The 27877-nt window shown below is 38.8% G+C and overlaps 1 protein-coding gene across 1 annotated transcript in view; it reads right to left on the reverse strand.

Moving 5' to 3' along the window:
• Nucleotides 1-696: 696 nt before the first annotated feature.
• Nucleotides 697-27877, reverse strand: part of ISM1 (isthmin 1) — a 38472-nt gene continuing 11291 nt past the window's right edge. Inside the window, exons 2-6 of the mRNA XM_034432388.3 lie at nt 19172-19411; nt 14001-14274; nt 13302-13445; nt 6803-6892; nt 697-5139 (exon numbers count right to left, since the gene is read on the reverse strand). Of these exons, the coding sequence (XP_034288279.2) occupies nt 4622-5139; nt 6803-6892; nt 13302-13445; nt 14001-14274; nt 19172-19411 (1266 nt within the window). The 3' untranslated portion in view covers nt 697-4621. The remainder of the gene's footprint in view (nt 5140-6802; nt 6893-13301; nt 13446-14000; nt 14275-19171; nt 19412-27877) is intronic.

A 27877-nucleotide genomic window follows, 5' to 3' on the forward strand; every position in this document is an offset into this window, starting at 1 on the left:
CAGCAGGATCCCTTTAATCTAGAACATTCTGGGTTGTTGGGATTTTTTTTAGAAAAAGGAGTAAGGGAGGAGACATTTTGCCATAACTTTTGCATATATCTACATCTGGATTTAACCCATTGATCTAAGGAATTTATAACAGCCTAATCCACTGGTCCAAATTGTGGGGATGGAGGGGGGTGGGTGGGTATGTGTGGCAGGCATGAAAGCAGGTAATTTATCTCTCTCTTTCCTTTCCTGCTTCCCTCTTTCTGACATTCCTTTTCAGGCCTCCTTCTTTCTCTGTTTGTGCTTGCCAGTGTTTGAAGCAGATTGCTTGTGGAGAACTCTTGGAATCATTCCAAGAGCTGTATATAGCTTTAGGACTGTCAGCTGCCCAACCTAGTATATAGTTTACATGCTAAGTAATGCTGGAACTCTCCTTATTTTTCTCCAAACTTCAACTCTTCCTCCCTTTTCTTCTCGCCATATCATTGCCTGTTTTGGAAATGGCCCGTTCAAATTCCTGCATGCATCTTGACCTTTCTGCTTCCCATGACGGTGACTGGAAGATTGATACACTGAAAGGCAGATATTTATGATAAATGGGAAAATGCACATAGCAGGAGTACGCATTTTGTTGCAGAGTGTTTATAAAGAAAATCCACAGTTGGTTTAAAATAGTTAAGTATATAAACTCAGTCATGGCATAGACAATTAAACACAAAGAGACATAGAAGAATTTATTCTGAGCATAAAAATGGCACATTAAAATTTTGAGTTAATGACGAATATGAAAACAAAATCCAGCATATAGAATAAACTCACATTTGACAGGAAAGCAGAGGGGTGTGTGTGGATATATCTCCTCTTTTTTTTCTTTTTGGTGCTCAAGAATGAAGTTAGACAATATACTGGAGAAATAAAGGAGATAATCCAAGGGAGGAATACAATGACAATCATAAACAAAATCATGAAAGACCACGATACTTTTAAATCAACCAAAATAAAGAATGGCATTTTTTTTAGTGTTAATATATAGTTATGGAAGCTGGATTTTGAGAAGTGTTCAAAGAAAGATGCTTTTGAATTGTGGATTTGAAGGTAATTCCTAAAAGTATCTCTAAATCCAAGATGAAGTTAACACTTGACTGTTGGCTGTCCAGGTGAATAGCAAGCAGGGGTTCACGTATTTTTGTTGAGGGACTAGAAAAAAATTAGGAAGTTTGAGAGAAGTCAAAGAGGAAGACAATGCATAAGGGAAGGTGGATAGAATCGATGAGATTGCAAGAATACCTTTGGAAGAACTCTATATTACTGTATTAGTCGGAACAGAGCAAGTTGAAAGGCAATTGTCAAACATTTGCCAGGCAGGGCCTGGACCTGACTTGATGGCACATCACTATAATTGCAGTTTCCAGAGAGAGGAGTGAAGGATATTATCTCAGTAAATCTCCATGAATTGGATACTACTTGATATTATGGGTTTTCTGATGCACTTATGTAGCAAAAGATCACATTACATTTATACACAGGCTCACACTTCGTTACCTAAAACCCCCCGAGTTTTGGATGTGAATTTAATCCTGCATGTTGGAGTTAAGCAGACTATATTCTGTTACATTAGTCAATGAGATACTAAAAAACAAAAACAAAAAAAAAACCTAGCAAGCTAAAATATTTTTTCCAAGCAAAATCAGTAACTATGATATTATTTTGAAATATAATCACCAAGGACCACAGATGGAGAAATAGTTTTCTTTTTAAAATGTTCCAGAACTGGTGTGGAAAAAGCTGCAATGATTTTGAAAACACATTGCTACAGACTGCCAAAGGATTTCTGTCTTGGCAGGTTAAATGCCCTTGGAGTTCAAATAAATGAGGTGAAAGATATACATTAAAATAATGTCCTCTGTTTGTCCTTAATGAGTCTTGTTACAATAGGCAGCATTAATAGTATGTTACAGAATACTTTATTTTTCCTTCTTTAGCTGTTTGCTTTAAACACACACACACACACACACACACACAAACACACAAAGAGTAACATTAAGAATGAAGCTATTCTTGCATAGATAAAACTTGGCCATTAAGTTATTCTATCAAGAGACATAGTCAGTGGGCTGGTTCTCACCAGTTCTGCTGGCTTTCTTCAGTGGAGCATTTTAAAAGAAACATTTTAGCACTCACTTAATGAGAACACACAAACTAGTGTATGTTTTAGAATTGCTTCATTTGTAAGTTTGCTTTGGATTGTTATGTAATTTCCTTATGGAACGATCTTGGGTTACCAGGAAGTTTCTAACCTTTCAAATTTAACTTTACAAATTCTTACTAACTAAAGATGAATAAATATGTATGCTACAAATGTAATATGTTTAAATTAAAGAATTGACAATCCCCACCCAGAACTGATCAATCTTTTAAAAAAATAAAAGATAACACACTGCATGCATTTGCAATATAATAGAAAAGTGAGGGAGAGCAAGATGTTTAAAATCAATTCTCTTCCAAAAAGATGTCCTTTCAGATGTGCTTATACATACAATTAAAGCCTCACAAGGATTCTGCTTCAAATTGTTCCCTGCAATAGATCTCTCTAAACACCAAGCAGTATGTGTACGGCAAGCTCTGCAGTGGAAGGGGCCTTATTTTTCTTAACACTGTATATCTATGAATGTATCAGAATGCCATTTAAATCCCATTGCCAGTGGTACATTTGTATCTACTGTATCTGGATTACATTGCAGTGGCATAGAGAGCATGTCTCTACACTGCTAGCAAAGAGGAATTTAAAGCACCTTTAATGGAGAGGATGAGTATCATGTACACCAGGGGTGAAATACAAATTTTTTCCCTACCAGTTCTGTGGGTGTGGCTTGGTGGGCGTGGCAGGGGAAGGATATTGCAAAATCTCCATTCCCACTCCACTCCAGGGGAAGGATACTGCAAAATCTCCATTCCCTCCCCTCCTGGGGGAAAGATATTGCAAAATCTCCATTCCCACCCCACTCTGGGGCCAGCCAGAGTTAGTATTTGCCGGTTCTCCGAACTACTCAAAATTTCTGCTACCGGTTCTCCAGAACTTGTCAGAACCTGCTGGATTTCACCCCTGATGTACACAGATCCCAAACCAGAGGATGAACACAGAAACTGCTTATTTATGAGCAGTTAGGATAGAGGAAATAAGCCCTATCAGCCATAAAATGACACATCATCTTTTCATCAAATACACAAACCCTCTTTTGGAGGCCGAAACACATTTGATGCTTTCCCAGTTGGCTAGTCAGATTTACTGTGTATTGCTATTCCAGATCCTTTAGATGTGAACCACAATTTTGTTCCACGCTCTGAGGCTTCCTTAAAATCTTTGCTCATGAATGCATCTGTCTGCTTCGCAAATAATTGTCCATGCCTTCTGCCCTTTTCTTCTTCCCTTAAATATGTCTAAATATATTTTTGTGCGTTTTGTTTCTTTATTCATATCTATCTCTAAAGAGATCATTTAATTTATGTTTTTTTTTTTTAAATTTCTGCTACTCCTTAGCTTTGATTTAGCAATCCTATCTGGAAGGCACGCATATGCTTTTGGCAGAATAAGGGAGTCCCATATCAGAGGTAAACTGTAGGGGTTTATTAATGGGAAACTGCAATCATTTGAACGATTACAGAGTGGGGACTGAGCAGAATGGGAAGGGTTTGGGTTTTTTTCTTTGCCTCCAGGCTCAGAGACAGAATTGTAATGTCAGATTGGGTAGTTTCACACCGGATCCTTGTTTCCATCCACTCTATCAACCTCTCTCTGTTGTTTCCGATGTCAGAAAACCACACGGGAAAAGGGTCATAAGGATGTGTGTGGCAGCAGGTTAGTAGGGGCTGAGAATCCACAGTGCTTTTGGTCCTCATCCTGCCTCTTTACAATCATGAGAAAAATTAAACTATTACAATAATAATACCAGGAGCAATAACAACTACTCCTTTCAGATTATGGTCCTGCTAATCTCATCCTGATGCTAGGAGTATTTTGGAATAGTCAAAGCCTCCAATGTCAAGATGCTCCAGCCCAGGATTTCTCTGGAAGTCAGCCAAAAGGTTCAGCCTTTTGATGCAAAGCAAAGGAACAATTTGATTTGAACTTAACTTTCATCACATCTGCAATGAATCTGGTCACTATTTTCTTAGTGAGCCAAAATGTTATCCTCAAAATGTATTCCTAAAAACCACATTTCAATACTACTTTCAATATATGTAGATCTTTCTAATAGCAAACATTTATTCTGAATGGCTGAGGCACTGAGAAGCAATTTTCTTTTCATGTGAAATCCAATGATACTCACTTTTAACTACAGCTAATGTAGTCTCTATGGGGATATATGAGTGTAAACTCATCTTAATGGAAGCAGAATGTGTATAAAGGTTTGTTGAGATACTTTCATGTGTGCAAAGGTGAGAGGGACTATATGCCGTATCTACATGCAAACATAAATAAAATACTTTAGAAAAATTGTATATTTTGTACAACTATGTACAGTGAGTGGGGAGATAAATCCCATTTTCAAAGGTTCATTCACTGGAGCGTCCTGTTTGCCACCACCCATCTTTTTGAAGTTTTCAAAGAAATCTGCTCCTCCCACACTCGTCTTCAGTACTCTCTTGCTTCCTGAAATTGTTTGTAATAGTCCTCCTCCGAAGGATTTTCTGTACATTTCTGACCATTGTTAGGTGGCCGAGCTTCATTGTACCTACTCCAGTCCCCTTTGCAAATGATCCAAGGCAAAACATCCACCTTGTAATGAAGTTCTGCAGAGAACTCGATGCTGATCAGGTTGGGGGTGCCAGCCCCTTTCCCTCGGGTAATCAGCTGCATGCTGTCGTCATAGCAGCAGTGCTGGGCTGCCAAGGTGGTACTCTGCAAGGACAGCATGGACCGGATGCAGTAGCGGGCACTGGGCTTATAGATCTCCAGTTTTTCTTTTGGCCCACTTGCATCTTTCCAGCGAAAGTTCTTCCTTTTCAGACGGTCGTAGATCTCTGCGGTGCTATAAGCTACTTCGGTGGGGTATGTGCAAGGACAAGGGGGAAGATCATTGACTACTTTGTGCATGTACTTCTTTAAGAATTCACTTTTGCAACTCATCCACCTTTCACAGCTATCCGTATCTGAAGAAGAGAAAGGAGGACAAAAGGGGGGGAAAAACACATCAAACACCATATTAAAATCGTAAATGCACGATTTACTGATTGGTTTGGAATCTGTGGCCCTCTAGATGTTACTAAACTGCAACTCCCAGCACCCACTGGATGTGCTAAGGTTATGTGACAACAACTGGAAGACCACAGGTTCTCCTTCTTTGTCTTACTGTATCTCTCAAGTGTCAAAAGGCAGGTTTTGATAATGAGTAGCACTGTGACATTTTAACAAAGAGTTACATTACTTTTTAGTAAAGTAATGTTTTCCTCAATTTCTTCACAAGGGCTGGATGTTTATCCCTTTAGTACAAGCTTTAAATCAACATAAAACAAAACTTTTAGTCAAGAATTATGACAGGACTTTTTAATTAATTGATTGATATCTAACTGTTTCTGTTTTTAAAAAGTCATAAGCTGAATTAAATTATTTTATACAAGTATTCTTTATTGCAGAAATAATTCTATTAATTGATTGATAAGCTGACTTGTAAGGATCTGGCCCCCAAAGGCTATTTAAAATATTTAAAAGTAATCCAATAAAACAATGTATAAATCCAGATGCTTTCAATATTATTTTCAAAGAACACATTCTTGAGCCTCAAAGCAAATTTCTTAGAATCAATGTCAGTGACAATTTATATATTTGCTATCCTTTCTCCTTGAATGCTTATATTCTCAAGTTTTTGTTGCTGCTGAAGTTGTTGGTTTAAAACAAAACAAAACACATTCTTGAGCCGTACTGGAATTGAAGCAGGAATACTGTAATGCACTGATACCAGAACATAACATTTCACGTGCTTTCTTATTATTGTGCAAAAATAAAAGTTGAATTTGTCTTTGTCTACTACGCACTATTTCTTTTTTAAAAAGTAGCTGCATTAAGTCCTAATTATTATTCTCTTTTAACTGATGATATTAAAATAGCCTCTTATAACTGAATCCAGAAATGACTCATATTCCTCTTATAATATTTGGTAAGATAGCAAGAAATCTGGCCAAGTCAGGATGTGCCATAAGTGGAATGGTCATGAGTGATGAGGTGGTGAATATGTATCTAAAGTCCAAATATTTTGCAAATTTCAGGGAAATCCTTGGCTTTCGTTTGCATTCCTAAGTGATCCTTTGACTTAACGATGTCCTAACCACTGTGGATAGATCTTATAAAGCTATTTATTGTTCAAGAAGACTTCCTGAACTTATTATATTCAGCTGTATTATTCAGCTCTTGCCTTTTGTCTTCGTCGTGTTATTTAACTTGGAACGCCCATGATACAGCTGAAAACAGTCACTTTTGTTAGAATTTCTGCATTGGAAATCACAGATCTCCTGGAAAAGGTTGATGGAGGCTCCATTCAAACCCAGAAAATGTTGGCAGAGCGAGATTTGAGAGTTCACTTCACACTAGAGGCCCTTTTTATACAGAGCCACTAACATACAATCTGAGGTAGCTGCCTTAAATGTAGCACTGCCTGGATGCTTTCAATCACAATTCATGTCCCCCTCAGCCGATATATAGTGGTATAGATCATGACTGTCAAAAGATTCCTGAGCGAGTGAACTTGGGTCTACCTAAGTCACTTACGCTAAGTTTAAGATAGGAAAAACCCCACACTTTTTGCTATTATCTGCTTACCAACTTCAAAGAGCTTTGTGGCATTGAATTCTTCACTTCCTGCAAGTAAGCTCACTTCTGTGGCTGCTGTTCTGAATGTGTCCTCGAGACCTATATAAATTATTTGGAAGAAGGAAAACACAGGGTTGTTTCAAATAGTCCCACTGTACTTGGAGAGAGCAAGAGCATATGCATACATTTATTTTGCAAAAAAAAAAAAAGTATTTATTGAACATTATTTACAGCCTCTGGGAAGGATACAACAAAGTCAAAAGAAAGCCAGCACATTAAAAATCAGACATGTAATAAACTCATGAACAATGATTGCTTGCCAGAGCACCATAAATCAGTTATAAACTCAGTGTTTGTGTACTCTGATATTCAGAATTGTCTTGAAATGAGTACAGGGTTTTGAAACACGTTTCTTTTTGGTATTTTGAAGTCCGTATTTTCAGGCATCATTAAAGATTACAACAATTTGGAAAAAGACAAAAACTACAAAGTAGTAAAGCTTTTCATTATTGCATGCTTGAAGTGCGAGCGGATGAACGCTGTGCATTCCAACTGCATTATTAGCAAATCATTATTTAAAAACAGGATGTGCTCTTGATGCTACGGCTTATTAAAACAATGTGACTGAGATGTTTGGCAGGGAAAATATTGGGGATATTCATCTTCAGCTTTAAAGAAACCACCATTGTATGGGAGGCCTCCTCCTAAGGATGTACAAATAGAGAAGGCGGTGAAGGAGGCCACCTTGGGATCCACACACATGGAGGATCCAGACTACCCTCACTGCCAGACTTCACAAGAACCACAATTCTAGCCATATAGGGTTGAAGCCTAGCAGAAGCTTCATTCCTATTTTAATGCTTTTAAAAAAATGTTTTTATCACGTTGTAAGCCACCCAGAGTCACTTTGGATAGTGAGAGGGGCAGCATATTAAATAATAAATAAATAAATAACACACATAGCAGAGAAATAGCATGGAAGGAAGCAAAGGGCATGTCAAGAAGGAACAATCTTATCTCCTCTTGCTGGCATTATACAACTCGTCAGCAACCATAGTAGCAGTCCATGTCCCCTTTATCTTCTCCTTGTTCAGGGATCCCTTATATGGGACAAACCCCATATAAGACTCAGGCCTACTTTGTGGCAATGCTAGGGAAGACACAGCAGTAGGAGTCTCTCTCCTGCTGTGTCTCAACTTTCTCATCATGATGGGCACCAGAGAGGGCTGTTTTAGGTCTTAGTCTATGTAAGCAATGGGCTATTTCCCCTCAGAAGAGAACACTGTTCCTCAGCTAGGAAAGAGGAATTTATTTATGTTTGGCTGGTCCAGCCAGGAAACTAGAGGAAGGAGTCACCTTTCTGCTTTACAAGTGTATGCTTTTTTTAACAGATTAATAGAGTTGGAAGGGACCTTATAGGTCATTTAGTCCAACCCCCCGCTCAAGCAGGAGACCCTATACCAGTGATGGCTAACCTTTTTGCTGTCGCGTGCCAAAAGTGGGGGTTGCAGGGGGGGTTGCATGTGCACGTGCCCAGACCCATAATTCAATGCTTCCTGACCCCCTGCTCATGTGCGCATGACTCCCCCGCACTCCTCTTGCTTTTGGCATGCGGTGGCACAGTGGGCCCGGTAGGCCTGTTTTCCTCTGGAGCCTGGAGAGGGCAAAAACGGCCTTCCTCACCCCCCCGGAGGCCCTCCGGACACCAGAAACGGCCTGTTTCCTGACTTCCGGTGAGACCGGAAGGCCATTTTTTTGCCCTCCCCAGGCTTCAGAGCCTTTCTAGAAGCCTGCAGAGGGTGAAAATGGCCTTCCCCACTCCACCTGGAGGCCCTCCGAGGCTGGAAACAGCCCATTTCCCGATTTCCAGTGGGCCCGGAAGGCCCGAAAATCAGCTGGTGGAGCTGACATAGGGCAACACTTGCGTGCCCACAGATATGATCCCGTGTGCCACCTGTGGCCCGCGTGCCATAGGTTCGCCATCACGGCCCTATACCATTTCTGACAAATGGCAGTCCAATCTTTTCTTGAAAGTCTCAAGTGATGAAGCTCCCACAGCTTCCGAAGGCAAGCTGTTCCATTGGTTGATTGTTCTCACTGTCAGAAAGTTCCTCCTCATTTCTAGATTGAATCTCTCCTTGGTCATTTTCCATCCATTATTCCTTGTCTGGCCTTCAGGTGCTTTGGAAAACAATTTGACCCCCTCCTCTCTGTGGCAGCCTCTCAAGTATTGGAAGACGGCTATCGTGTCTCCCCTGGTCCTTCTCTTCACTAAACTAGCCATGCCCAGTTCATGTAACCGTTCTTCATATGTTTTAGTCTCCAGTCCCCTAATCATCCTGGTTGCTCTCCTCTGCACTTTTTCTAGAGTCTCAACATCTTTTTTATAGTGTGGTGACCAAAACTGGATGCAGTATTCTAGGTGTGGTCTTACTAGGGCTTTATAGAGTGGTATTAGTACCTCACTTGATCTTGATTGTATCCCTCTGTTAATGCAATTTAGGATTATCATACAAAAGTCATTGTGTATTTATATTTATACACAATAAATCTTCAGCTCATGACCACAACTGAAAATCTATGTTGCTAAGCAAAACAGTTGTTAACTGAATTTTGCTAACTAGTTCCTTGAACTCGGGGTAATTTACAATCAACCCAAAATGTTAAAATATAGCAAATACTGTGATAGATTGAAAAAAAAAACACACTAGAGAACTACAGATAGTCCTTGACTTATAACCATTTGTTTAGTGACCGTTTGAAGTTATAGTGGCACTGAAAAAAGTGACTTATGACCATTTTTCACGCTTATGACTATTGCAGCATTCCCATGGACACGTGATTAAAGTTCAAATGTTTGGCAATTCATTCATATTTAAGTCAGTTGCAGTGTCCTGGAGTCACCTTTTGCGACCTTACAAGCAAAGTCAATGGGGAAGCCAGATTCATTTAACAACTGCAGTGACTTGCTTAACAACTATGGCAAGAAAGGTCATAAAATGAGGCAAAATTAAGTTAACAACTGTCTTGCTTTGCAACATCAATTTTCAATTGTGGTCATAAATTGAGGACTATCTGTAGCCTCAAGGCAATGCTCACACCATTGGCACCCCAATACAGTGCCGAATAGCAGGGCTCAACATTTTTTCTGTAGGCCAGGAGATTCAGAAGAAATAAGGAGTTCCAGAGTACGTGGGCAGCTTCTGAGAAAGCATGCCAGTGTTTTCCCTTCACCACATGCAGGGTGAGAATCATCAATACATGCTTCCTACACACACACACACACACACACACACACACACACACACACACACACACACAAAATCTTGTGAAAGAAGTTATGTAAGTACTGAAGCTATGGAAGGCTATAAAGGTAGTAATGGTTCTGACAAAGATCATGTAGGAGGGAAATCAGGACTGTTCCCTTCCATATTCAGGTCTGGAACTTGGCTGAAAGAGATCAGGGATCGTCTGTAATTAATGCCCCAATATCTTCTCCAAAACCTTTCTTAAAAGCGAAGTTTGGAGATCATTGCCTAAGGTAACTGGATTGAGAGATGATCCCTTCAGAAGACGGTTCAGCATTGCCTCCTTAAAGATAGATGGCCTCCCCCTTCTTCAAAAAGGTGTTAACTACCTCTCAAATCCAATTACATGCCCCACCTAGCTGCATGAGTAAGACAGGTAGAACATGAATCCTTACATGTACAGATAACAAGAGTACATATCCATATCTGCTTTCACAGCTCAAATATCACTATCCAAGTTCATCTCACTATCCCTTGCCAGTATGCCATTGCACCCATCTCTAAGTAAATGAGAATGATTTTATTTGCAAAGAACTTTGTTAACATGTCACATGGGCCTGCAGGAATATCTTCACACTTGTCCCTCTCCAGGAAGGAATATAATCTTGAACAAAGGTGCTGGATATAAATCTGCAAAAGGCAGTAACAATGGAGAAATGTGCACACTTCACAATTCTTATATCCATGATATTCTCTCAAACATGGGAATGCTATTTGTTTGGTTATATATTCACCCTTTCTTTTCTTCCACCATTGCTCTAGGTGGTGTCTTTTCATCTCCTTCATCTCCCATAGCATCTCACTGAAAACCCTCAGGATGCATGAAGGGAGGCAATCTTCTGCAGAGGCAATGCCTTTGCTCCTTTCAATTTCAAAAGTGAGCAAGTTGCATGGCAGAACTGCCCACAAGAAAGCTGGGTAATTCTCCCAAGTGCCTCAGAAAATGCAGTAAGTCCATCAGTTGCCTGGGGCAGACCATCTTGACTGGTCCCTCACCTTTGCAATGGTCCAGTATGCTAACAATGAGTGCATACATCAGAAAGGGATCTGACTACAAATTAGAAATACAGATGACAATGTCTTGCATTTTCACTTTATTTTGAATCTCTTCTGAAGTAAAGACCAAGTCCGATGGTCTTTATTATCAGGTTTGAAACTTCTGGGACAGGCCCATGGGTAACATGGAAGCCATGAACCCCTGAGTTCACTCAGATCCCATCCCCAAGATACAGGGACTAAAGTACTCCCAGTACTCCCAATAAGAAATATGTAACTTTTAAGGCAGTCAAAAACCCTGCCCTTACTCAATGTTCTGCAGTTTAGTTCCTTTACACTGCATGGAGAAATTTGAAGAAACAGCAAAATGATTTCTTTATCATTTCAATGTATCATTTTCTGTATTCTCCTTCTACGTCTTGAGTTTGCCTCATGCAAGCCTATTATTTGAAGCTTTTTGGAGCAGCCAAATTATAAATAATATCACATTTTCACATACAGAAATTGTGAATATTGTACTTTCTGCCCAACAAGAGATTAGAATTCACTGTAACTCTACTGCTTGCATTAAATCATAAAACAGCCATAACCATATTTACCTAGGACCGTGATGGCAAACTATGGCACACGTGCCCTAAGTGGCACATGGAGAAATGTCGCCTGGCATATGTGCCATCACCCGTTCCTCTTCCGGGTTTCTGGAGCGCATGCGCACATGACGATCAGCTGGCCTTTGTGCGTGCGACAGTGCCAGAAACCGGAAGAGCTGGTCTTCCGTTTTCCAGTGTGAACATGCACGCCAACCAGCTAATCGGCACATGCACATTCGTGGCAGTAACCGGAAGGCTTGTTTGCCAGTGTGCATGCACACACCAGAAATCAGAAGTACCTTATCTGGGGCGTGCATACTCCCTGGGCAGCTCCTCTTCCTGGTCATGGCCCTGATGGGTGCGCACACACGCAAAGTGCTCTTGGCACTTGGTGCCGAAAAGGGTCGCTATCACTGACCTAGGACATTTCAAAATTCTGAATGGTGATTAAAGAGGCCATCTGAAAATTTGCATTTGGTTTGCCTGTGCAGTGGGGAAGTATGCAGTGTGGAAAGTCCTGCTCTCTTGGTGAAAAGAGAAGCCAGTCAGCCAATCTACCAGAGCTATCTTCAAAAGTTGGCCCATCCTGCTATTAATAAATAAGCCGCATTCTCCCTTGCTGAAAGATTACCCTTGTTAGATGAGTGTGTGCTAGTTTCTGGGAAGCTATTGTTCAGTACAGCAAGTGTTACAGTCTGAGTCACAGAGGAGGTTCTCTAATGGCATTTCAAACAGTATAATAGAGGCATGAGGAAAAAGTATTAGAAAGGGAGCACTCCAGTGGCTGAACTCATCAATAGTTACCAGAATGCTTATTTCAGAGTTAGGAGCCTAAGACAGCACAAAAGAGGCATGTGCTATCTTGATCTCAGCCACTCTTCCTTGAAAAACACTGTAGAGTATAACTTTTCTTAGTGCTCTGAAATCTGATTTAATTACACAATCTTCAAGATTTCATATTAGCTTAATATTACATAATGGGAGGAACAATTAGAAGAGGCATGAGACTCTTAATTCCAGTACTACTCCATCTAGTGCATTTTGCAAGAAATGCACATTTTTTTCCTGCCAACTGTCTGTAGACCATACCGAGAAATGGAAGATACTTAAATAAAAAGTGTGATTGAGGAGCCTTTTGAGGCAGGGAAACACTTTAATGCAGGGGTGAAATCCAGCAGGTTCTGACAGGTTCTGGAGAACCGGTAGCAGAAATTTTGAGTAGTTCGGAAAACCAGCAAATACCATCTGTGGCTGGCCCCAGAGTGCGGTGGGAATGGAGATTTTGCAGTATCCTTCCCCCTGGAGTGGGGTGGGAATGGAGATTTTGCAGTATCGTTCCCCTGCCACGCCCACCAAGCCATGCCCACCAAGCCACACCACACCCACCAAGCCACGCTCACAGAACCGGTAGTAAAAAAAATTGGATTTCACCACTGACTTTATGTTATTATGTACTTTACAAAGATGCAAGCAAGGAAATAGTTCCAGATACCTCAGCAGCTCCTTCTTGTACTACAAATGATTTGGTCTAGATCTACACACACACGCATGGGGGTGGGGGGTATACTTGTACATGGGTCATGGCTATGAACAATTCTGTTCTCTATTTCCTACCCGGGCAGTTTGGTCGGTCACATGTCCTTGATTCAGTGGCTGTGCAGGCATATCCACAGGTCCTGGTGCGTTTCTGATTGCCACTTCCACAGGTTGTACTACAAACTGACCACAGACTCCAGTCTCCTTCACCCTCTATGTAATCTGAAAAGGAAGAGACAAAAAATAATAATAATTAGGAAAATGGAAGTGGACACCACGAAAGCCTGGCTGTTGAAAGTAGACCCAATCTGGGTTGCTAGCCGCATGCTGGTTGGGGATTTATGTATGTTGTAGTCAGCCCTGCAGCAAAATGTTGCAATGCAGATTTTTACTAAATGTATTTCCAGTCAGTCATGCCCTTTCCTACCCACTTTGTATTGTTTTTCAACCTTTTCTAATAATTTGTGAGTTTAATTTGTTTTGTTTTTGAGCATGGTCCCATCTTTCTCTTTCTGGAGAAATTCCAACAGCACTGCTTAACACATCCTTCTTCTGCCTGGGTGGTACCATTTTGACTCTGTAAAGTTCCACTGCTTCTAAACAAGTTCATTGTCAGTACAGAAGCCTTGATGTTTGTGAATAGAATCACATCCACTTGCCTTTCTACCTGACTTTTCCTGCTCTTTCTTTTCACTATCCGCATGCACAAACATTCTGCCCTTGTTATGGACATCTGTTTTGTCCACACATTTGCCAGTGAGGTTTTTGCTCACTCACCATATTCGGGCTGCTCCTTTGATTCAAACATCCGATGACTTGATGGATGCCTATCCCACCCGCCATTCAAGGGATTTAGGAAGTTGCTGTCTTCAGTCGTGCTATCGTATTTGTAATCCTGGTCACCACTACTCATGCGAGTGATGGAAGGTGCGGATCTTTGCCACCAGTTTCTCCAGTTTGGGGACAGGACAGGCCAGCTGGTTTTGCTGCTTTCCCTTTGAAGACCTTTCTCTGATTCAGACTCTGTTCCATCAACAACCTCTATAGTCACCTGGAGAATTCAAGAGGAAACGGCATTCAGGCCTCAAAGGCTGTCTTCCTTCAGATCAGAAAAACTCTTAATATATTAATAAATCTTATAAAGTGTACAAGACAGCTGCAATCTAGTAAGGAATACATCGGAGAAAAAAAGTCCCCATGTAAATTGGGTGAAAAGTTACAGATGCTGTGACGTGGGACACATTAACAATTATGGTTGTGATTACATAAGAAGAAAGAGTTGCATATTTTCCATCAATACCCCTCGGTAATTTGTTATAGTCATTTTAACTTTCTTAAAACCATAACAAGTAGGTATGTTCAAAAATTCCCGCATTTTACAGAGTGGAAACATGACAGAATGAATAGATTAGGGAGAGGAAGGCACAGAACAAGGACATGTACAAGGCAGAGAAGAGGAGAGATGAACAAATGAAGACTGGATCCAATGGAAAGTCAAAGAAAATAGGAAATACATGATTAATATTCTTTTTCCATAGGCCATTAGTTTATAATTTTATTAAAATTTAGATGTTATTGGACCACAAAGTAGCTCTGAATAACATATATTGTTTTTACAATTATTTAGCTTACTTTTTTCCCCCCTGCTGTAAGGTCCCAGTATTATTTATCAACAGACTATTTAGTATTGGTGTATATTTGCACATATTATTATGAATTAAAATGCTACCTTGGAATTTTTGACAAATTATCTTGAAATACTGTATTATATTAGCTCCCTAAAACATTCTGAGTGTGATTTCAGCCTCAGTGATGACATATAATATATATGTATGTATGTATTTTCTCTTTGAATAAAACAATCAATTTAACCATTCCTGCTTTTTCTTCTTGTTGTGGAAATAATATATATTTCTATTTGCAATTAATAATCTTTATAAACTATCACCATTTATATTAACAAAATTCACTCGATTCTTTAATTCTTTAACATTAAAGGGAAAAAATACTTCCCCCATCTATTTTAAAACACTATTTTTTTCTTTAAAAACATTTTTAAAATCAAAAAGTTCTAATACATTTTTAACTTCCTCTTAACTTATATACTTTAAACTTCACTTTCAGCTAGATCAATAAAGTTCCAACTAATTCCGATTAACTGATTAAATTTAAATCACTCCCTCCAAGCTATCCTCATAAAATAAATTTGGTCTTCTTGTATAAAATTGTATCAATTTTAAAACTCAACTTTTCTTTAAGCTAATATATCTTTTTCTTTAACTTTTTCTTAACATATTTTCAAATACATTTTCAGTAATATTTTACAAACTTTAAGAATTACTTAAGCATTATATATAATGGGAAAAATTTCAGACCCATTTTACATTAAAACTTTCAATTACAAATATCAGTCCGATAAAAATCCATCCTAATACCAATTGATTCTTTAAGTTTAAGTCACTCCTTCCAGCTTACTTCATGAAATAAAATCTTTTTCTTCTCTGGAATGTTTATCACGTAGTTATAAAGTTATCTTTTTCTTAAGAATTTCTCAACTTTGTTATTTTCCATGAAGAAAAAGTCCCATACTTGTCCTTTTGAAAGTTGCAGATTTTCTTGGAAATCTTCTTTCAAACTGTGTTAGGACGTTTATATTTAAACCAGCATAACAGAGATTGGTGTCAGGTTTATATTCCAAAATTGCAATTGACTCCTCTACATTTACAATGTAGAAGTAGATTTGTAACTTTCTACACGTATTTACATCTCTGGAGTACTTTTTTAAAAAACATCTTAACTCTCTCTTTAGGGAAAGAGTAGCCACTGAAGAATTGCTGGCCAATCAGAAATCATAAAAATCAAAAAAATTTGCCACCCACAGCAAAGTAGACCAAGCTACAAATAACCAAAAATAATAAACTAGAGCCACAACTTTCTACCCTTATATTTCTCCATCATTTTTTTTTAAAAAAAGATACTCCACACTTCTTCATTTTAGCTTGCCTTAGCAGCCTTGTTGTTAAATGAAGAAATCCCCCCAAAGGCACAGATCTTTAAAAAGGAATAACAGGCTGTGGCTAAAGAGAGCTTCTCTTAGTTTAATAAAGATTAATAGTCCTTAAAAATGAGTAAGAAACAAAAGGCACAACTTACTGTCTGCTTGAAAAATAAATTCCAACATGGTTGCTTTTTCAACAACGAACTGATTGCATTCCCCCCCCTCACAGCTGTTGGCACTTCGAAGCACAGCTCCTGAAGCTACTTGCAGACGGTTGCTATATGGAGGATCTTATGGGATGATTCTAGGACTCTCCCTAACCAAGGAGAGTCATATAAACTAAAGGAATGCCGGTTCCTTCTATTGCTAAGTTGAAAAAGTGACAACCAAGGAAAAAACTTTCAGGGATCTTTCCCTGGGCATGTCGTTTAATTGGCCATCTGCACCAGAAGTCCACTTGAGTCCATCTTCAGGAAACTTCTCTCTAGCTCCAGATTGGATCCTGCTACATTGTCCTGGGACACGTATAGTCACCTTCATTCCTGAGTTTTATTTTAATTGAATTTTAAACTTATGGTCTTTATTTATTGATTTAATGTTTTATAGTGAATTTTAATGGAATGCCTGTATGCCACTTAAGAGTTGCCTCTGGCAAGGTGGACAGCATACAAGTTTAATAAATAGATAAATAATATACAAGCTACTTATATTATCCACAGAATTTTATCTGCACAATCAAACCACTGATCCATTTACTCCAACATTATCAGTACTAGAAGTGACTCTTCCCCAGTCTGGTCAAAGTTTGGGAATTGCAGACCCAACAATCCAGAAGGCATCAGATTGGGTAAAATTCCTTGAGTGCACTGACGTACCAATGTTTGTATTAACAGTACCTTCCTAATTACCAGTAATACCCTACACATTTTTCAGTTCAACTGTATTTCAGTGCAACACTGTGTATGTCTATGCATGTTTTTACATGGAATAAAGAAATTTACAGTATATTTAAACATACACAGACATTTGATGGAGAAATTATACCATACAGTGAGATGTATCCCTGCCTAAAGAGGAAACACCTCAAACATAATTGAAGATGCGGACTTCGATTCACGAAATCCTACCTCATACTGTGATTTGGTTGGCCTTCAAGGTGCAACATGTCATATTTGATTTTGTGGCAAATGGTTATTAGGGCTCCCTCTATGAAAGCATGGGAAATAGTTACTGAAAAACTGGAAGAAAGGGAACATTCAGGTCAAGAAATGAAATATCGGACCTAATTTCAGGACCTCCTGGAACTCAGGCGCTATTTAAATAGGCTTGAAAAGCAAAAACGTACATCACACATAAAATGACTTGGCAGCCAAGTCCTTTTGCTTACACATGACTTCCCTTTCTTTCGAAGGAGAAGAAAGTGAACCTGTTGCCCGGTGAATAGCCCTGCTATGCCAGCCTGACTGCATGAGTTGGCATGTGTCAAATCAGTGCCCATTAACAAAAGAGCTTCTCAGAGAGAAAGAAAAAGAAATCAATGCTCCCTAAAGAAATATCTTTAAAAGTACCTCATTTTCAAGAACTCCCTGGGAATTCGTTTACTTGAGTGCAGTGGTGCATTTGGCTGCTGATTTGGCAATCAAATTAAAAAAAGCAGCTGTAGCACAAAAGTAACAGCTGCTCGGGTTACCCTTTCAAATGATTCCGAGGAGCTGAATAAAATATTTTGTTACTGAAACAGATGCAGGCAAACAATCAGCAAACAGATAGGCACTGTGCTCATTTCCACTGGCACTAGGTTAATGCAATCCTAGAAAATCTTTCTAAGTAGTGGATGATTGCTACTTTAAAGTGGAAATATTGAAGCTGCCCTTCCCCAGTCTCCAGATGTATTTAGAGTGACAGCTTCCAGAATTCCCAGCTGGAATGGGCAATGGGCAAGGCAGGCATAAATAAATGCTCATTCATATTAAGCCTAAAATGGGTAGAGAGAAGACAAAATAGGAAGAAATTGACAACTTTACATGTATCTACTTGAATGCATCTGCTGGACCATGAAAGAGAACATCGCACAGATATACAGTATTCAGTTCTATTCACAGGCAAACATTCTATTTTAGAATACTGGAAATATTCTAAGAGATGATCCCAGAAGAATTTGCTTGAGATCTAATGGTGATTCTAAATTTAAGGTCCCTGATCTGGCCTACAAAAATTCAGATGACCATGAGACAGCAGCAAAGGATAAAGAAATCTCTGTTTGCTGCCAATTAATGGTTATCCCATTTTTTTCAATCCACTTATGATAATCTGAATAAAAATACAAAGCTGGTTTCCAAAGTAACATTGGTCTAAAAGATTCCAGGTTCGCTCTGATTTAGTTGTGGTCCAAAATCCTCAGGAGAAGTCAGCCAATTTAAATTACAATTGAAAGAAACTATGCCTTTAACTGTGCACATTTTACCACTACTGTGGTGAGACCCTGTTAGTGATTTTTAAAAAATCATCCAAGGGAAAGTTAATCATTCTCACATTAATTTCCACTTTCCTTTTCTGCTGTTCACATTAGGAGATAAGTCTGTAGTCTGTTTGATATTACACCAAGACTAATAATGGGATTTCAAGTCAATTAATTAATCAATCAATCAATAAGGTGCATTATTTAATCAAATAATGATCTCAGCTATACCATAGAGCAAAAATACAGGAATTTAACAAAGCACTCTTTTCTTGCACCTGCCATTTTCATATTTTTTCACATAATGCACAAATATTTAATAGAGTTCATGCAACATTATTTATTTCCTTTATAGTATGAAATGCCCAATTATTACCTTGCTTCCCCCCACCTTTGTTCCTGATATTTGAAAGTGCTTTTTTTAAAAAGGTACATGTTAAGTCCATGATCGCTTTAAAATCAAATTCAAAGAATAAATCAGAAGATCTTTACCTGGATGTTAGGGTTTTGCCCATTGATATCTGCTTTTGAGAAGTCAGGAAAATTTGGAAGATCGAAAAGGAAAGATCTGGGTCCATCTCTTTGCAAGGATGTATGCCCATTCTGCTGCCTGAATCGCTGTTTGGCCAATGACCGGTGTGCTGCCTGGTGACCAGGATAATTCTGCCGATCTTCTGGATCTAACGTGAAGCTGCTTTCAAGAGATGAAAGACTCTCTGTGTGGAGGATTTCCTAAGAGGACAAAGAAAAAAGGAAAGAAATTCAATTGTTGTAGATCCAAGAAAGATATTAGGCTGGATACAGCAAGGTTTAGCAGAAGTAATTCTGTTGTGGACAGAATTCTATGGGTTGAGGAAGACTAAAGGGAAAATGACAACGTGTGTGATGGTTTATAACACAAATGACACAATATGAAGGAGCATTGCACCGTTTGTATGACATCTAAGTCATGATCTGGACCTCACTGTGGCTTCCTATACACCCAACTGATTCTGGCAGAGGTGCTTTGTTGTGTACATTTTTGCAAAAAATGATGAATGTTGTACAATGAAAGATCCCATGGAATGCTTTGTGATCTTGAGCTAGAGACTTCATATGGGTTTCAGCTCTTTTAGGATACCAAATTCTGGTCTTAAGTTGGAAAAGATCTTTCTGAGTGCAAAAGAATCCTTCAATCACTGAAGAAGGCCACCAGTGGATCCGTCTTCCAGAGTGGCTTACATTAAAGCTATCAAAAGCTTTGTGCTGGTGAAATGAAAAGGCACAAGCAGAAAAGAACCAAGCTCATGGCCTTTGCAATGGCGTGCCTACAATCAAGAAAACAAGTCCATAACATTTACAGTATATATTCAAAGGTATTACAAACTTTGGCACTGATGAAAAAATAAAGCTACATGTCAAACAGTACAACAAGCTTCCCTATCACCTACATGGTCTGGAGGAGGCAAGAGAGGGGAAATAAAATGTGCATTGTGATGTTGTTGATGGAACAACCTCCTATTATAGTTGTTTTATTATGTTGCTCACAAATATATAAAGTGCCAAGCTTGCTGTCTTGTGGCATCACAACACACATATTATTTTGATGAAATCTCTGCAGAGATTTCATGTACCATACTACATAGACTGTACTGCTCCTCAGTATATCCCAATCCTGTCCCTTCACTTGATGTTTAGCAATACAAGAAAGAAATTGGCAGTACATCTATATGACTTTTGCATTGGCAGAGCAAGGAATTAATAGAAAGTGGAAGTGGAAGTTTTACCCTTGCTAGTTTGCTGGTGTAAAAGTTGGAATTTTTAACAGCTGGACCCAGATGTTTTCAGTTGCCATCTAATATGAGAGCTACATTCTTGAAAATATGAAGGTTAAATTGAGACAGATGCAGAAAGGGGAACAGAGTGCCAGGCATTTTAAAGAAACCTTAGTGCTTGTATAAAAGCTATGGGTTGCTCACTTGAGATGAACACAACTAGAATGGGGTACAGAAAAGGAACAAGAAAATCCAAAGGTTCAAACTCTATGTCAATATTCATTTGACTTATTTGAAAATGGTGAGACTTACTTCATGGGCACAAACATAACAATTACAATGGGGAGGGTGCTATTATTTCTAATAAACATGTTGCACTGTTCCCCTTCTCCACAATTTGGAGCTGAAAAGCAGGCAAGGGAACACTCTCCATACTCTATAAAGTGTCTTGAAGGAGTAGCTCAACTTTGGGAACAATTGCCCTCTTCTAAAATCTGTGTTTGGGTAAAAGCTGGGACTTTAAACATAAATTAGAAATCTCAGGAAACCAGTACAATTAGAGATGGACCTAGAAGAGGGAAAGTTATATGTAACAAGGTTGTGATGTGTTTTAAAGATATTTCTAATGATACTAAAGAGCAGGAATGAACAAAAATCCATATATATCTGTTGTATGATAGACATGGTCCTAGTGATAAATTTTGGCTCACTATCAAAGTGTGTATTCATATGTTTACATCTTAGCTTACTTCTAGAGGTCTCAGAATGGCAAGGTTCTTTCCCCTAGATACCCACAGACAAACATCATAAAATGAGCTGTCTAATGAAAAGATGACTGTCTCAAGATCTGCGAAGGTCTTTTTGATTGAATAGTTGAACTTGGATCTCACATGTACTAGTATAATTTAATCTCAGCCACAGTATCTCTAAATCTCTTATATATTTTGGATTAAAGCTCCCGGCCATTGGCTATAGAAACTACAGGTCACAAAGTTTCCTGTCCTCACTTTGTGACCCACCAAGCATCCTTATGCAGCCTATTGATGTTTGTTTTTTTTTTAAACTGAGACTAAATGTTGCTATTGCCAGGAAGGATCTGCTGCTACTTAATTTTTCACTGCCACCTCCTCCTTGAAAGACATGCTACTGAATGCTTGTCACACATCTCCAGGCCTCATTGACATTGCCAGCTCTATTGCTGCCAGCATTGCTAGCTGATTGGCAGGCCAGCTATTCCTTTGTGTCCTGCAATTATTGGTCATGTAGCAATGTGGCACTTTGTCCTCTATGAGTTTTTGCTGCTCAAGTACAGTGGGGCAAAAAAGTATTTAGTCAGCCACCAATTGTGCAAGTTCTCCCACTTAAAAAGATGAGAGAGGCCTGTAATTGACATCACAGGTAGACCTGAACTATGAGAGACAAAATGAGAAAACAAATCCAGACAATCACATTGTCTGATTTGGAAAGAATTTATTTGCAAATTATGGTGGAAAATAAGTATTTGGTCAATATCAAAAGTTCATCTCAATACTTTGTTATATATCCTTTGTTGGCAATGACAGAGGTCAAACGTTTTCTGTAAGTCTTCACAAGGTTGGCACACACTGTTGGCCCATTCCTCCATGCAGATCTCCTCTAGAGCAGTGATGTTTTGGGGCTGTCGCTGGGCAACACGGACTTTCAACTCCCTCCAAAGGTTTTCTATGGGGTTGAGATCTGGAGACTGGCTAGGTCACTCCAGGACCTTGAAATGCTTCTTACGAAGCCACTCCTTTGTTGCCCGGGTGGTGTGTTTGGGATCATTGTCATGCTGAAAGACCCAGCCACGTTTCATCTTCAATGCCCTTGCTGATGGAAGGAGGTTTGCACTCAAAATCTCACGATACATGGCCCCATTCATTCTTTCCTGTACATGGATCAGTCGTCCTGGTCCCTTTGCAGAGAAACAGCCCCAAAGCATGATGTTGCCACCCCCATGCTTCACAGTAGGTATGGTGTTCTTTGGATGCAACTCAGCATTCTCTCTCCTCCAAACACGACGAGTTGTGTTTCTACCAAACAGTTCTACTTTGGTTTCATCTGACCATATGACTCTTCTGGATCATCCAAATGCTCTCTAGCAAACTTCAGACGGGCCCGGACATGTACTGGCTTAAGCAGGGGGACACGTCTGGCACTGCAGGATCTGAGTCCCTGGCGGCGTAGTGTGTTACTGATGGTAGCCTTTGTTACGTTGGTCCCAGCTCTCTGTAGGTCATTCACTAGGTCCCCCTGTGTGGTTCTGGGATTTTTGCTCACTGTTCTTGTGATCATTGTGACCCCACGGGGTGAGATCTTGCGTGGAGCCCCAGATCGAGGGAGATTATCAGTGGTTTTGTATGTCTTCCATTTTCTAATTATTGCTCCCACAGTTGATTTCTTCACACCAAGCTGCTTGCCTATTGCAGATTCAGTCTTCCCAGCCTAGTGCAGGTCTACAATTTTGTTTCTGGTGTCCTTCGACAGCTCTTTGGTCTTCACCATAGTGGAGTTTTGAGTGTGACTGTTTGAGGTTGTGGACAGGTGTCTTTTATACTGATAACAAGTTCAAACAGGTGCCATTAATACAGGTAATGAGTGGAGGACAGAGGAGCCTCTTAAAGAAGAAGTTACAGGTCTGTGAGAGCCAGAAATCTTGCTTGTTTGTAGGTGACCAAATACTTATTTTCCACCATAATTTGCAAATAAATTCTTTCCAATTCAGACAATGTGATTGTCTGGATTTGTTTTCTCATTTTGTCTCTCATAGTTGAGGTCTACCTATGATGACAATTACAGGCCTCTCTCATCTTTTTAAGTGGGAGAACTTGCACAATTGGTGGCTGACTAAATACCGTCACTGTATACCGTCACTGTCTAGAACCATCTTTCCCAATCTGGTGCTCTCCAAGTATGTAGCACTATAATCCTTGTTGGCTACTCTGACTAGGGAGGATGAGAGTTATAATTTAATTAATGAGGGAGGCAGTTTTTTAAAGATCTAGAACAGGGGTGTCAAATTCACGGCATCACGGCTTCGTCACATGTTGTATCAGGACTTTTTCCCCCTTCACTAAACTGGGCATGGGCGTGGCCAGCATGTGATGCATCTGGTCCACGGGCCGGGAGTTTGACAGCCCTGATCTAGAAGGTCCTTCCTCATGTTGATTTCAGTTGGGCTTTTAATGATGGCCATGAAAGTTAACAATTTGCTTTAAATCAATGTGACCTATTTCAAAGATTTTGCACAGCTGTTTCACGTTTCCAGCAGGCAGATGTTCTGTAATCATTTTTATTTTTCCTGCCTATCTCTTAAAATATTCAACATCTTGTTCCAAATTTATTTCTGGAAATATCATCTGCCAAATAATATTTTGTAAAAAAACATTTTGTTTATATGGTTTACAAAAAACAAGAAGAGTTCACTATTCATTTAGAAGCTAAAAATAACGTTAAGTATGCAGTAGGAAAAATGCTACATTTACAAAAAGAAAAGGAAAGGAAACAGAAAGATTCTGGGACAAGCAACCTGTTTAAGCAAAAGATATGAAGTCTCATCAGTGGTATTCTTCATTTAAAGTTTGACATAGTTGAGTCTGAAAGCAAATTGAAGTGAAATAAAGTTTGTTTCCAAGAGCTCTAATTAAGATCTAAGCCAATGTTCCACTTTTCATGTTTAGATCCCACATTAAGAGAAAACAAGATAGATAGATAGATAGATAGATAGATAGATAGATAGATAGATAGATAAACAGACAGATGATAGATAGAGATATAGAGATAGACAGAGACTCCTCCCTTCCAAAGCCTCCTTAAAAACACAATGATGACAATTCTTTTTATTGATTTGCCTAGGCATAACTTAGTTAGTTGCAAAACTCCAGATGATACTAGAAGGCAATTAGAGGGACAGAACTAGTAGCCTTCTGCTGTTTAGATTTTATTGTACAATGTCATTCTGGTTTCGTTTAAAATTAATTTTCTTTGTATTTTATTCATTGGTAGGTTGGTTGCTTTGACTGTCATGTTTAGCACAAAAGTTGGATATAAATCTAATGAAAGAAACAAATAAAATATTTAATATGGTTGCAGGATTTTCATAAAGTGGTCTCTCCTCTTGCTGGTCAAAGCTTTTCAACTCTTTTCAACTCTTATCTCTTTTAACCTCTTTTTTAACTTTTCAGCCTTCTGCATCAAACTAAATGCAAGAGTTCATGCTACAAATTCAAAATACATTAAGATGGGTAATTCTCTACATTCAATAAATTCCATAAGAATGATAACTATCCTGCTTTCTGGAATATATAAAATATAAGAACCATCATGAATGCTTATGACCTCTTAGCATAATTTCTGAGACTAAACCTATATTATCTTTAATAAGGTATCAATTAATTTAAATTGTAGCTGGCTAATGAAACAATTTCTAATTTCTAGCTTTGAAATTTTGTTACAAGTGCACCTGGATTACTCCTATGCCACGTATAGCAGATTATTGGACCATTGAGAGGTGAAACAGTAGACTTGAAGCCTTTTTGGAGTTAATAATGGGCTCTAAGTGATAGTCTGGGTTTCCAGAACACCTGGTTTATAATTAAAAATATTTAACACAGAGGCTTCAGATGAAAGTCTGTAAGAACTGTAATACCCACAGTACACGGTTCCTTCCTGCAAGCAACAAAGCAGAGAAGCCTCTGGCATGAAAATTAATGAATGCAGCCTCGTTTCAACATTGTTCAAGCCCTAACCCTCCTCTCTGCCGATGCTCTATTGTTACAACATCAAAGACCAACTGCTGGCTCAGATACAGTCAATATGAAAAGAGAAGAAGGCCCCCTAAATTTACTGCTTGGCTGCATTCTCTTTAAATGGATAGCACCGTGGTCCTCTTTCAAAGGAGGTATCGCAGACATAGATCATCTTTATAGGACATCACGTACAATAAAACAAAGCTGTAACTTTACAAAACCCAGGAAAACCAACAACCCAACCCAACAACAAACAAGGTGAAGCACCTTTAAAGATTCCCCATGAGATGAACATTCCAATTTTAAAATAAATAAATAAATATCACTGTGGCTACCAGTTTGTAAAATCTTTGGTGTATTACATCCATGGTTCAAAGCTTATCAATGATGTTATTTAACTGTTTTATCTGGTTTTTTTAAAAACTGAATTATAATTTAGCTGAGTTTGTATTTTCATGTTTGATATTCTGAACTGGTTTGTTTTTTTAAACACTAGACAGCTTTGGCATACTTAAATCTTGGAATCATTTACGAAGGCATTTCCATAAATTTACTCACTGAAAAAAAATCAAATTGTATTTTTAAAAAACCCTTCCCCAACATGGTTTTACCTTTAAATAATTTTAATCATGACATATCTCTGACCTATAAAGTAGGAAGAGCTTTGCTGCGGAAAAAATCTTGCCCCCTATTAAATTGTTTTGTTTCCAATCTGAGCAATGAATGTTTTGAAAACTACTTGGTCCAAATAAAGCTTAAGATCGGTTACACATAATGCCCCCAGAGTCTACTTTTTCATTCACTACAAGAAATTTAATCCATCCTTGTTACTGAGCTATTTTAATGTTTGCAGATGCTACAGCTATGTTAAAAATGGGACTGTAGCTCCAGATAGGAGGCACAATACAGATGGATGAAAACCACATCCCTAGAGTCAGAAAGGGCATAGTAGTCTTGATCTACTTGATCAAAAGTAGTCTTTTTTTAAAATCACAATAAAGCAATTGATTAAGTCCAAGATCAACTGAAATATGAATCAATAGTGAAAACACCTTCATGTTTTCCAGAAAGTATTTATTCAGGATGTCAAGCAAAACATGTGGAACCCTGGATGGATATGATGCGAGTGGGAAGACAAGTGTAAAATTCGAAGAGTTAAAATACATCCGAAATAGTTTGGATATAGACTGCTTGCTTTGGAAATAAACAGCTTTAAATACAATAAATGAGGCTGACTTTTGTTTTATCATATGTAATAACTTCACTACCTTCTCGCCATGCAATATTTAGAAGCTTATAAATGTGTTTTGAAATAAGATGGTCTCAAGTTAGGAACTTTCTGCAGAGGAAAAGTTGTCTCACATAGCACTGGTAGTTTGACTATGTGAGGACTGCAGTAAGAGAAAAAGTGAACAAAAGCTAAAAGACGTCCAAATATCTCTTTAGATGAACCTGAATTAAAATTTCCACATGGCATGACTTGAATTAACTTTGCAAAGAGCTGGCAAACATCTGGAATCTTTTCTACATCTTGTCCCTATGTCCCCATTAATAATATGAATCTTGCCTGGTACTTCAACCAGCGCACCTGACTCAGCTTCTGCTCCCCAGAGAAAATGCATTATTTTTTACAACATTTCCTCTGGATTTGTAAGTAGGCTTCCCATTGGCAGGAATTCCCACAGTGTCCTGCAATTTCTTCTTTTTTCCTGTAACCCAAAAGTTGTGTTACAGTGCCACAATCATTATTTCTCAGAAGACAGCTTCACCTCTCCCATCACAAAATGGGGAATGATTGTTATTTTAGTTTTTTATTCCTCTTAATTTGAAGGTCGGAACAAATGCGGGAAAGGAAAAATGGAAGTATTAACATTTTTGGTGCCCTCCCATTGCCCTGCTAGAGTTCGGTTGGAGAATGGATACAGCAAGGAAGAGATATACATATGATGCAAAACGAAGCAGAGAGTTTCAGCAGCTGTTTGGTTGTATCCTTAGAACAAGCCTCCCCAACTAAGCGTGCTTCAGATGTGCCAGCTTTCATGAGAGCTGCTACTGCGACACAGGAGAAGATTTTTGGGACAGTTGTTCCAAAATAATTAGCATTTCTAGGAACATGCTAAAGAGAGATAATATCACAGCAACAAACAAATATTTTTTTTTTAAAAAAAATAAGATTTTGCAATCTTAAGAAGTCCTGATAGGAACAAATCGTACCATGAATTTTCTGACATAGATGGCTTAATTCTTGAAGAGATACAAGAAGCCTTTTTACTCCCTGTACCGGGATTCTTTACGTGAACTTCCAGGTGGCTTAACTCTATTGTCTTAAATACTTGGCTTCAGATATTTCCTGATCAATACACGTCTGGTCTTAAAACACTTATCCCATAATGTTATATGTGGCATACAATTTCACTATCCTTTGTTTTTTTCAACCTGATGGGCACATTCTGTTTATATTTTCCCAGCTCACAATATTATAATAAAATATAGTAACAGAGTCCAAGGGCAGAAGTTAAGAAGCCGAAGATGCTCAGCTGCCTTCTATACCATTGGGCCCCAAGATGGAAACGTCATGTGCATAGGTGTGTGCAAGCACACACACGTGCACTCTTCCACCATTCTCACAGGATGCTGGATTTTTATAAAGAACAGTTTGCATTAGACCCAAAAACATT

The sequence above is a fragment of the Pantherophis guttatus genome, chromosome 1 (assembly GCF_059756535.1).
Source record: "Pantherophis guttatus breed Tessera chromosome 1, ASM5975653v1, whole genome shotgun sequence".
Taxonomy (NCBI): Eukaryota; Metazoa; Chordata; class Lepidosauria; order Squamata; family Colubridae; genus Pantherophis; species Pantherophis guttatus.